The sequence below is a fragment of the Lupinus angustifolius genome, chromosome LG04 (genome assembly GCF_001865875.1).
Source record: "Lupinus angustifolius cultivar Tanjil chromosome LG04, LupAngTanjil_v1.0, whole genome shotgun sequence".
NCBI classification, from domain to species: domain Eukaryota; kingdom Viridiplantae; phylum Streptophyta; class Magnoliopsida; order Fabales; family Fabaceae; genus Lupinus; species Lupinus angustifolius.
In genome coordinates this window covers 24,874,409-24,887,119 of record NC_032012.1, presented here as the reverse complement: position 1 = coordinate 24,887,119, position 12,711 = coordinate 24,874,409, and the positions used below count along the sequence as shown (strand labels likewise).

The 12,711-nt window shown below is 30.7% G+C and overlaps 2 protein-coding genes across 2 annotated transcripts; one reads left to right on the top strand and one right to left on the bottom strand.

The window, feature by feature from the left end:
- On the top strand, positions 4,467-6,693 carry LOC109346492 (DNA-damage-repair/toleration protein DRT100-like). The gene is made up of 2 exons (XM_019586075.1): positions 4,467-4,603; positions 4,696-6,693. The coding sequence occupies exon 2, from the start codon at positions 4,746-4,748 to the stop codon at positions 6,501-6,503; it is 1,758 nt and encodes a 585-aa protein (XP_019441620.1). The 5' UTR covers positions 4,467-4,603; positions 4,696-4,745; the 3' UTR covers positions 6,504-6,693.
- On the bottom strand, positions 6,787-8,687 carry LOC109346494 (high mobility group B protein 7-like). Its single transcript, XM_019586076.1, has 8 exons — positions 8,537-8,687; positions 8,351-8,433; positions 8,145-8,187; positions 7,923-8,036; positions 7,621-7,678; positions 7,467-7,511; positions 7,279-7,368; positions 6,787-7,192 (listed from the first exon to the last, which is right to left on the bottom strand). The coding sequence occupies exons 1-8, from the start codon at positions 8,641-8,643 to the stop codon at positions 7,118-7,120; spliced, it is 615 nt and encodes a 204-aa protein (XP_019441621.1). The 5' UTR covers positions 8,644-8,687; the 3' UTR covers positions 6,787-7,117.

Here is a 12,711-nt window from a genome sequence, read left to right as displayed (position 1 = left end):
ATTTTCATCAAGACCCACAAAACACCACTTCCTCATTAGGTACCCCATTGACATTAATAACCTTTTCTTCTGTCTCACAGGGGCCTATCCGATTAGTTAAGCCTGGCCCACAATTAAATTTAAGACAACATTATTAAATTGGACATTTAAATTATTTATTGTTTTTACTTTGATTGTGTAGTTTTTTTAATTTAATTTTAGTTTTTCTCATATATTTTTCTTACAACCATCTCAATATTCACATGACTCAAACTAACACAAGTTCATAGATTTAGTTTTTTTTTTGTACTACTAAGGTACTCCTCACTTTTTGGGGTAAAAAACTAATTTCTTTCATGATTTGTGGTTGTTCCTCCCAACAAGTGTTACTCCAAAAAATCAAACCCTCGACATTGAGGATCAAGTGAGGCCTTATACCACTAAATTAATATTTTGTTAGTTGATAGATCTAGTTTTAGTTAATAAACAGTGGTGAAAAAACCCAAAAATTAAATATAAGGAGGTAATAATCTACTTTTTTGAATTATAATCTAATGATTACCTCTTTATATGATACTTTTTCCCTTGGAAACAAAATTTTGTTTATGTTCATTAATGGGTAAATGTGCCAACTAGTTAATCTTTTAGTTAAACCAATTTATAATGAAATTCCTATTACCCCATATCACTTATTTGCTAATATTGGCTAGTCCTTGAAGATGCATTAACCTGTTTCATGAATGGAACGTTACTTAGCTTTGCCGCAAGACATGCCAATCAAGTAGGGCAATGTTTGGCAAAATATGGAAAGATTGTATTAACTTATATGGGGTATGTGGTCCTTTACATTTTGAACCTCCAAGCCCAACAACTATTAATAATCGTTCAAAAAATTATGAATTGGATATTCAGAGGAGCTCTCTAACTAGCTAAATTATCTACAATCACGGCTAAATAATTTACTACTTTTAACTGTATTAAATATTGGCTTAAAAGAAAAAGAAAATGATGTGGCAAAAGAAGTAGCTATGGTGAAACCTTCTTGCGGCCAGGTAAAATGAGTGGCTATAGTGGAACCTTTTTTGTAGCCAATAAGAAGAAAAGGTTGTGGTGAAGCATCTTTGTTTTTGGCCATACAATCCTCAAAGCTTTGGCTATAAATAAGAATGCTCCAAGCCATTGTAAGACACGCCAATATTCTAACCTTAGTGCATATTCTATCTTCTTCTCTTGTTCTAATATTGTGAGAAATATTTTAGTGTTTAAGATACACTTGAGTGAGAGTGATATTGAGTGTACTTGAGTTTTAGGAAGTGAGTGAAACACTTGAGTGAACTTGTAATTCTCTTTTATCATAGTGATAATATCATTGTTACTCCTCAACCATAGGCGTAGGCAAATTGCTAAACCACGTTAATTTATCGGTGTCACTCTCTCTATTATATTTTCTTCATGTGTCTTCCGCTACAATAAACTATATACTGTGGCTAACTATTTTCCAATTGGGATTATATAAAATATAATGTCTTCTCAAAATATCCCAACATTTAGTAGCATCTTAAATGTGAATGTTTTCATAAAATGTCAATAATGTAGACCTACGTTCTGAAAATTATTTGCCGGGAATTATTCACTACCATCCTATGTATAGTACATGTTTTTATATAAAAAAAGATATGTTCGGTAAAAAAGTGCTATAAATTTATACATACAACTTTAATTTATCTTAGCCACTCCCTTTTATAGTTTTTGAATCCATCACTTTTAGTTAATCCCACATGCCACATACATGATATATATTATCTTTGAGAGTGCAAGTTAGATAATTTTACTTTAGAATATTGTATTCCATAATTTAAGAGACTATCAAATTACTCCTTCTAATCCCTTATTACCGTAATATTTTTTATTCACTAACAATATAAAGATTTATATACAGTCTTATATCATATATCATTAATTTGTATTACATTTATTTAAGAGTAAATGATAATATAGATCAAAGATGAATGATGCAGTAACAATATAAAAAATCATTATAATGTTATTGCATACATCATTTTCTCATCTTATATGAATAAAGGGTAGACATATGCTGTCAATACATCACTCTATGTATCACTGTTTGTGATTAATCAGAAAAATGATTAATTATTAAAAATTTAATTTAAAATACAATTTTTCAATCAATCATAATTACTGACACATGAAGTAGCATACATCGTGAGATAAGAGATGTACTCCCATGAAACAACGGTTGATTAGTGAGTATGAAAACATATACTACATATGACAGGATGTCGGTTAACTAATACCAGAAAACATGGCTAATTAAAAAAAAAGTAACAAATTAAACATCAAAATTAAAGAAGCACAAAAGTTTCCAATCACTATAAATGGTCGGAAAAAGTAATTGTCAGTTTCCTTCTTCACATGCAAGCTTAAAGCTTTCAACCTTTCACAAAGAGTAGTAATGATTAAAGATGTTTGCAAAAATTATTAATTCCGTTATTTAAATGATAATCAATTTCATATTTGTATACAATATAGTTTTTCCAAAAAAATATGTATTTATACTTGCAACAAAGTAGTCAATGCATGACACATTCCGGTTTAGAAGGCCAAAGTGGAAGCATTGTTCTTTAACCACAAGGGTAGAGGGGACAAGTATATTCTCTCATAGAATTTTCATGTCTTCATATCTCTAACTAATCAAATTTATCAAAATAAGATTAAAATATTAATTTTTATTTTTTATTTTCCTTTTTAATTAAATGATATAATTTCTAATTGACTTGGGATACAAAATGGAACATAAATAAAGACATGTGATTTCCATATATATATATATATATAGGACCATTTTTAATGATAAATAATGAAAAAATTATAGCTGTAAAGGAAGCAAATAAAGCTAAGCTAACTTACTAATAGAGAAAAGTCAATATTCATAATACTTTCATAAACTTAATGTTAATGGTTGCTCCATGCTATATATTGAAAAAGAACACACCAAAGAATATGGATAAATCTTTTGAATGTCACATCTTCAATAGTTTCAAGAATAACTTATGCTTACAACTATGATATACACACCTAGAATAGGAAACTCCCCTTTCTCCTGTAAATCATGCACCAAAACCGCAGTAAGAAGTTTTGCACTAAATTTAATATTGATGCTATTATAAGAAAGCTACATATAGCACTCCAAGTTTATACTAAAAGTAATGTGTGGGTTTAATTCTCTCATTTTTTTAATCAAATAGATTGCTTAGGGGACTTGCTTAGCTAGAATAGGAGGATGAAAATTGAACTTCATACCTTCACCTTTGGTTAGGTTGAAAAAAGTAATATTTTGAACTGTAGTTCATTTCATTGGTTAGAACTTAGGACTCTTTTAATTTTTTTCTTCCTTTAGTTAGTGATATTTAGCTTCCTATGTAAAAGTACTCTTGTGAAAATGACATTCCGGTTAAGAAATGTAGAGATTATTAGAGAATAAAATTTGGAGTAATTTTTCATGCTACCTTAATGCCAAATGGTCATGGAACAGGAAATTTTGCCAAAAAAAGAGTTTGTTCAAATATTTATTTTACAATGAGAATAGAGTTATTATAGATCATAAACTAAAACTTAGAAAAATATAATTATATAAAATTTATTATTAGTGATAATAATATATTAAATTTTAGATAAATATTAAGAATTGGAAACATTTATTTTAATAAGAAGGCTACTACTGTCAACTTACCAAACTTCTGTATTTTCTGTCTCTCCAATCTATTCACTGTGGACCATCCCACTTTATTTGGTTTTAACTATTTTCCCATCTTGACTTTGAAGACTTCTATAACATTTCTATTCCCTTTCAAAACCTTTCCTTACAAAAATCTATAATTTCTTCAAGAATAACCACTAATCATATCACCAAAAAGTTGTTAAAAAGGATTAAAATGTTGAACTTAATTTTACCACCTTCAAAACTATTGTAACACAAGATGGTGACATTTTTGAAGTACTTATTTGATAGCAAAATTCTTTTTAATTAGGACCCATTTGTATATTTTGACTTTGGAGGATAGTAATGATTTAACTCTAGAACTCCAACTTGTGGGTAAGTGAAACTAACCTAATCGAATCTATTACACGACAATGACGTTAAGTTCACCTTCACGAGGTTACAATAAAAACATACTATTGTTTCATGATCCATGTAATAAAAAATTTGTTTGTTTTCTGTTTAACCCGACAAGGGGAAAAAATGATATAGTCCTTATAATATGAATCTTGTGGACTAACATTATAGGGTGGTTGAACCTGAATTCTATAAAAGGTAACATTAGAGAGAATTTGAATCTAGTGCGCTCCAACGTTCAAATAATCCAGGAAACCTCGTGATTCATCAAACGGTCACAAATTTCCATGTGAGCTTCTTTAAGTTGATCCAAAGCTTCATAAAATTTATTTTCCTTAAAGTAAGAAGTTTTTATCTTCTGTAACTATAAATAATAGAATGTTCAATCCTTAACCAAATTATAATTCCGAGTCACTCACTCATTTTTTCCCATCACTTATTCTTCCTCTCTACGTGAAATAATAGAATGAATAAATCAATGTTGGAGTGGTACTTTTTCTACCTTTGGTCTTAGTAAATTATATAGTTCACTTTTTTTCTTCAAATTTATTTTCCCTTGCTTAGTTGAGTTCTCTTCTCAGATCCCAACTTCACCCCAAAATCATAACTTGATCAAGACCCATCTTCCAAAATGCAACTTTGGATATGGGTTTTCAACATTTTCCTCTTAATTTCATTCCTCAGTGAGTTCTCAGAAAGTGTTGAGCCACCACAGGTTCCGATCTGTTCAGAAGAAGATAGAGCTTCTCTTCTGAGCTTTAAAGCAGGCATTTTACAGGACACAACAGAAACACTATCTTCATGGATAGGCAAAGATTGCTGTGATGGAGGATGGGAAGGAGTTCAATGCAACCCAACCACAGGGAGAGTTAATGTGTTGCAGATACAAAGACCTGAAGGAAGTGGCACTTATATGAGGGGAACTTTGTCTCCCTCATTGGGTAATTTGCACTTCTTGGAGGTAATGATAATAAGTGGGATGAAGCACATTACAGGAACAATTCCTAGTAGCTTCTCAAATTTAACCCAACTTACTCAGCTAGTTCTGGAAGATAATTCACTTGGAGGGTACATTCCTCCAAGTTTAGGTCGTTTGTCCTTGCTACAGACACTTTCCCTGAATGGGAATCATCTGAAGGGGCCAATCCCTCCAACACTAGGGAGTCTTAGAAACCTTGTCCAAATTAATTTAGCAAGAAATCTTCTGTCAGGTACTATCCCCCTCAGTTTCAAAACCCTTCAGAATTTACAAAATCTGGATCTCAGCAACAACTTATTATGTGGGCCTATCCCTGATTTTGTAGGTGAGTTTAAAAAATTGACTTATATAGACCTATCTTATAATGTGCTAACAGGAAGAATTCCCAATTCCTTGTTCAGCCTTGTCAATCTTCAAGACTTGTCCTTGAGCTATAACAAGCTCACTGGGAACATCCCAGATCAGATTGGAAGTCTGAAATCCCTGGCAAGTCTTCAACTTAGTGGTAATAAGCTCACAGGGTATTTACCACTGTCCATGTCAAAATTACAGAACCTTTGGTACCTTAATGTATCTAAAAATGGGCTTTCAGGTACCTTACCATGTATCCCTAGCAAGGGCATACCTGCCCTTTTGACCATAGACTTGTCTTATAATAATCTCAGTCTGATAAGTGTTCCTGATTGGATCAGAAGCAAGCAACTCAGAGAAGTTAACCTAGCTGGGTGCAAATTGAAGGGAAATCTCCCAAACTTCATAAGACCTGGTTCTTTGAGCTCCATAGATCTATCAGATAACTACTTGATTGGTGGTATTTCAAATTTCTTCACTAATATGTCCAGCTTGCAAAAGGTGAAGCTCTCAAACAATCAGTTAAAGTTTGACATTTCTCAAATCAAATTGCCAACTGGGTTGTCTTCCTTAGACTTGCATGCAAACCTTCTAGTGGGTTCATTGTCAACAATCATTAATAACAGCACAAGCAGCTCATTGGAGGTAATAGATGTATCAAACAATTTCATTTCAGGTCATATTCCAGAATTTGGTGAAGATTCCAGCTTGAAGGTGCTAAACTTGGGAAGCAACAATATATCAGGTCCAATACCAGTTTCAGTCTCAAATTTGGTTGACCTTGAGAGATTGGACATTTCAAGGAATCACATATTAGGAACAATCCCTCCAAGTTTAAGTCAGTTGGTGAAATTGCAATGGCTTGACATATCTATAAATACACTAACAGGACAAATTCCAGGTAGCTTGTCACTGATCAAGAATTTAAGGCATGCAAATTTCAGGGCAAACAAGCTATGTGGAGAAATACCACAATGTAGACCTTTCAATATCTTTCCAGCTGGTGCTTATGCCCACAATTCATGCTTATGTGGCAAACCATTACAACCATGCAAGTGAAAGGAATAAGGGAGTATAGGTCAGTAAGAAGCTGACTCGGTTCTCATAGAACTTATGCTCATGTCTTGTGACCAGCGTTATAGAATAGGCTCCACTATATTTGAATATTTATTATTAAGGTTGATCAGAATGCTGAATTTCAGTTTTACAATTCAAATTTATTAATAAAGTAAAGCTTCATTTTGCAACGTGTATTTAAGATTCGAGTAGAATATACAAGAAATTATTGCAAAACTCAAGGGCACGTGTGAAACTGTGTAACGAAACCATGTCCACAATAAGCCTAATCCAAAAACGCACAAGATAAGTCATTGCAGTAACTTCAAATACTATTGTACTATTCAAAATCAATCACATGGTAGCTAGAACAATGGATAAACTTCTATTCAAACATATTCCACTGGGATTACACAATTAAAAAGCAACAGCAACTAGAATATTGCATGCGAACAACATAAAAAGGATATTGCATTGTGATGTCAAGAGCAACTAGAATAATATGTATTCATAGAACTCAAACTAAAACATGTCCCAAAATTTACAACCCTGGATTAAGCAATTAAGTAGCTAGCCATTTCATATCAACAAGGTTTGAGGGGCACCAAAAACAGCTTCTACTCGTCACCAGGTAACTCTTCCACTTCTTCTGGAGCAGCCTCCTTATCAGATTTGTCAAATCCCTCTTGTTCCTGAAGAGAAAATACATAATTAGAACACATAGAAATATACAATCAAAAACATAAAACAAACTTTATAGGAAGGAAAAAACCCATACCTCTTCCTCATCACGAGACTTATAGGTTTCCATAGCCTTCTCATACTCAGCCTTGAGTTCAGCAAATTTATCTAAATAAGGCTTCTTTTCCTGAATCATTGATTGCATGTGAAGACATTCGATCAAAATTACATTATTTAACATTTAAAGAAGACACCTAAATCAAGTCACAACATTAATGTGCTTACCTCATCAGACATAGATCTCCACTTCTCACCACCCTCTTTACCAACCTGCGTTTTATTTTATTATTTATATACTAAAAAGATAAACAAATTGAGTACTACAACGGTCCAATTAGTAAACCCAAAAGCAGATTTTGATACAAGAAATATCATTTACCCTTTTAACGTCCTTAGAATCAGGATTTGCTTCTTTAAAAGCTTTTCTGAAGTCGTCCCTGTAAAAAATTATCTCAATAAAAACTTATGTACAAACACATCAGTAAAAGTAAAGGAGCAACATAATACATGAGACTCACCGTTAATAAGATATGAGGATAGTAGATATATGAAGTCTTATTCTCACAAATAAAAAAATTGTTTCGGGATTTGAAATCAAGACTTCATGTTTATCAAACAACAACCTTAATATTGTGTCAAGGTCACACTCGAAAGAGAATAAATATAAAGAAAAGGCCTTACAGAAATAGAAAGAAAGCTGTGGCAGGACGCTTGGGGAGGTTAGGATCCTTCACCTTCTTCACTTTCTCAGTTTTAGCTCTTTTAGCATTTGGTTCTTTAGATTTTGGCTTCTTCCTACACAATAAAAACATAATAACAAGATGAGAAATGAATGAATAGGACAAATCTTCAAATTTTCACAAACACTTTAAGGAGGGAAAAAGGAAGTAGAAGATTAATTACCTCTCTTGCTTCTTGACTTCAGTAACCTCCACAACCTGAGACTCTAAAGAAGCACACAAAAAATAAGATTATAACTAAAGCAATTGAGTTATAGAATAATGAATTATGTAGCAAAAAACGATTATAACTAATAATAATGCAATAAGTACAACATTTCAATAGTGAAAACATAGATTTGTACAAATTTTCGAAGACATAAAAGATACCTAGATTCATTTTAATCTTAGCTTCCAAGCTGCAACTGTGCATGCTTATAAGTGCAACAGGAACGTCCTTATTGCACTCTTCACTGCAAATCAACAAATAAAAGAAGAAAACATTGAAATAAAAAATGAACGTAAATTAAACAAAACCTAGTTAATTAGAAAGAATTGATGGAAAGAGAAACGGACCATCGAGTGAAAGCACTGCCATCTTTGGTGCGAACAAGAACGGAAGCAGCACGAGAATCAACGGCATCAACTCTCTTTCTTCCTTGTGATGAATTTGTCTTCGCCATTATTGCTATTCTTCTTCGCAAACCCTGCTTTGTGATATGAGATTTTGAGTTTTATTATCATTGTAAGGAAATGAGGGAGGGAAAAACTCAAATTGGTATTTTTGTTTTAGCGCCAACACGATATGTAGATCGATGACGTGTCTCTCGTATCAACCCTTCATCTTCCTCCTTTGTTAATTTAAAAAAGGCATCAAAATGAACTGGTTAATCATAGAACGGTTCCACATATTATTGGGCCTAATTATATTGAGCTTAAGCTCCGGCCATTTTATTGGAATAAATCTACTATCTATCTACTATCTATATATTAATGCAAAGGGCTGGTGGTATTACAAAAATGTCTATCACCTATGGTTGACACTTGGCTTTTTTAGGGATAAAATTGTCATCACCAATTATTTTTGTTTAAAAATTAAAGCAATTATTTCTGGCTTGCAAAATGACTTGTGTAGACATATATGTATAACTTAGTATTTTAATTCAGTTCTGGACATATTTGTACTTGCACACTATTTTTTACAATAAAATAATCATTCACTTTATGATTATTTATTATGGATGATGATTTTAATTTAACAATGCAAAATGGTAAATCAGATGAGGGAAGTGAAAACGTGTAAATTCCACTAAAATCTCATCTCTCCATTTCCTTCAAAATGCTATTATCTCTCACACTTTTCTCTCGATCTTCAAAATCTTCATATTCCTTCATTTCTATAATAATCTTCCTTCCCATCATCTTTCTTAAAAAAATTCAAAGAGAAGATGAAGGTTGTTGAATGTTGGTTCTCATTATTCAAAAAAAAAAAGTGTCTTTTATGAGTGCATGCTCATAGTGTTCTTCATTTCTTCTATTTTTTATCTTATTTTTATGCTAAAAATGTGACCTTTTAATTTTACATGTTAATGATGTCTGAGATTGTTTCAGTCTGTCTCATTTTTATGGTTAAAAATGAGACCTTTTATCTTTACATGTTAATAGTGTTTGGGTTTCTTCTGATTGATTTTAATGGTTAAAAAATGAGACCTTTTATCTTTACATGTTCATTGTGTCTTCCATCTTTTGTGATTTCTCAGCATAAAGGTAAGTCCTTTGAAGTTTGCATGTTCAACTTTCTTTGTTACCAAACATTTTTTCATTTTTAGTTGTAAAAAGGAGTCCTTTTATACTGCTATCTTTAACATCTATGAGTTTGTTCATTTATTCTTTGCTTGGATTCTTAAAAATCAATCATTTATTCACCATATTTCCTTAATTTTAGGAATTCTAATTATGAATATATATTTATAACCCTTTAATATTTGATTCCTTAGTTTACACAATGATTATTGATTTAAGTTAACATTGTTTATGTAAACATTCAAATATTTAAACATAATGAATATCAATATTTTTTGGTGCTACCAAAATTATCTTGTCATATTTTTGGGCAAGGAACTAATGTCTTTCGAGATCATTGTCCCTCGCAACAAGTGTCACTCTTAGGAATCGAACCTTTAACATTTTGGTCGTTATGGGCATCAATCTTTTTTTAATAGAATAAAACATAATGAATATGGTAAAAAAAAGACCTTATAAATTTATATGGTACTTATAAACATAATCCCATGAAATATGGTGCAAATATAGAGGGGAAATATTATCTCATACAAATTGAATTTTATTTGTTACCAGTTATTTTACAATCATATATCATACTTTTAACAATCAATGTTACTAATAATTCATATAATCATACTTTTTACAATTAATGTTGCTAATAATTCATAAAATCATACTTTTATGATTTTTTGGTATAACAAATTTAAGCTGGATATATAGTAAGATAATAATAATATAACCGCATTGATAATATTAACGAGATAATGATAATATTAGATACAATCATAAAAACAATAGTAAAAATAATATTATACATTAAATTAACGAGGAAGTGAAATTCACTCATCATTTCACCTCATCATCCAACACACTCAGATAAAAAATGCATGTGTTATATAATTGCTAAAATTATACATATATCCTAAAAAAACAAGTATTAATATTGCATATGTAAATATTCAAAATATTTAAACATGATGAACATCAATATAAAATAAAACATAATCATTCTAAATATATTCTAAAAATTACCTCATAAATTTCACTTCATTCAAAAACCTAATATTGCAACTGAGACAAAAAAACATTCATCGTTAAACACAAACATGAGCGGATAGAAGGTAACCAAGGGTTTTAAATTTTAATTATATCTTAGTGGATGCTTTTACCATTTTCTTTCTCCATTTGTCCTTTCATAGGTTCCCTATCTAAGTAAGTTTTTGTCTTCCTATCCCTAAATACATGCTATATGTGGAAGGCACATAACTTAATGATGATTGGATGTTATTACTTCTAATTATTTATGTTTGAAGAGGTAAATAGTTAAGGCAATGTTTGGGGGATAAAATTATGTTTTCAATGAGAAACCTTAAGGTCTATTTTTTTATAGAATCTGTTATGGGTTTGTTCTAATGTCTTGCGCTATATTCGGATTGTTAGGTAAGATTTTTTTAATGAAATTTATAATTGGAACACTTATTAAGGATAAGTATATTCAAAAATGGTAGTTTGTTTTCACTGAAAATTTATCTTTTTTATGCTTATGTTCATGTTACTTTAAAACAGCTAGAGGGATGGACTAATGAAAAATATTAAACGTTATTTGAAGTTTTAAAGCTTTATTGTTGACAAGTATTAGTTATAACATTAAAGTTATAACTGTTACATGTTTATTGTTATTGTTATTTTGGTCAATATAAAATTTAAAAGTTATACTATTGTTGGAATGTACATGCGCGTAGAACTATAAAACCTAGAAAGTTTTAATGGATAAATCTTTTATTATTATTTTAAATTATTAAAAATTAAAATTTGTATATTCCGCAGAAGGCACGTAGCTCCATGATCATTAGACTTTATAGCTTCTAATTGTTTTGTGTTTGAAGAGGTAAAAAATGAACACAATTTTGGATCAAGAACATTTGAATCTATTTTTCTACATAATTTATTTGTTTCATGCTAAGAGCCTTATCATGTGTTTAAGTGTATTATAGAATTTTTACTTAGGGTTTGGTGAAAGAAGGAGAGTGGTTTTTTTATATGGTGTTGTTATTGCTTTCAACAATTTCGTGATTAATATTGTTGTATATCAGTTTCTGATTTCCATCTAAATATATAAAGCCACCCGTGCGAATGCGCGAATAAACTAAGAGTTTAATATTTCACAGTTTTAGACTAATATGGAAAACATAGAGTTTAATATTTCTCATGAGGTAATCATCAATAACTTTTAGATTAATAATTTATTCTTTTATTGTTTATATACATTCATGCAAAATAAATTATCGCCTGTGCGAATGCACGAGTCTCTTACTAGTTAGGTGTACTAAATAGTGTGTGAGTCTAATTTTGGAACATAAGATATACATCTCAATTCAGTTCTCTATAATTAAACATTTATGAGATATTGTTTTTATGAAGGGGATCCACTTACTCCCGATATAAGTTAAAAAAAATTAATTTCATATTTTACTCATTCATTCTATAAGCATGTAATGATTGATGTGATTTAAATTAGTTAATATATCTTACTATTTGATTTTCATAGAATAACTGATTAAGATGTAAAAGTAATTGGACCATCTCCCTTGTTTTTATTATAGTAATAAGGGAAAGTTCACAAAACTCTATTAAACAGTGTAAACTATTTTTTCTTTCTAATTACTCCTTAAACTTTAACTATTAGTGGAATTGGTTCTTACATACATACAATTTTAAATTAATAACAATGAATCAGAATTAACACAGTATATGGTGTAAGATGAAACCACACCAATATCAAACTACCGGGATAATAAAAATATGACGAAATATTTAATAAAAGCTATCAATTTGAAAATAGTTGTCGGTTGTTAATCTTCATTCAATTATATTGCAAATATAAACACAGGCATCATATATGGTGCAGCAGACAGTGTAGCAATGAGTCTCGGGTGAATTGTAACTTTCCAACGTGGAATTTGCCG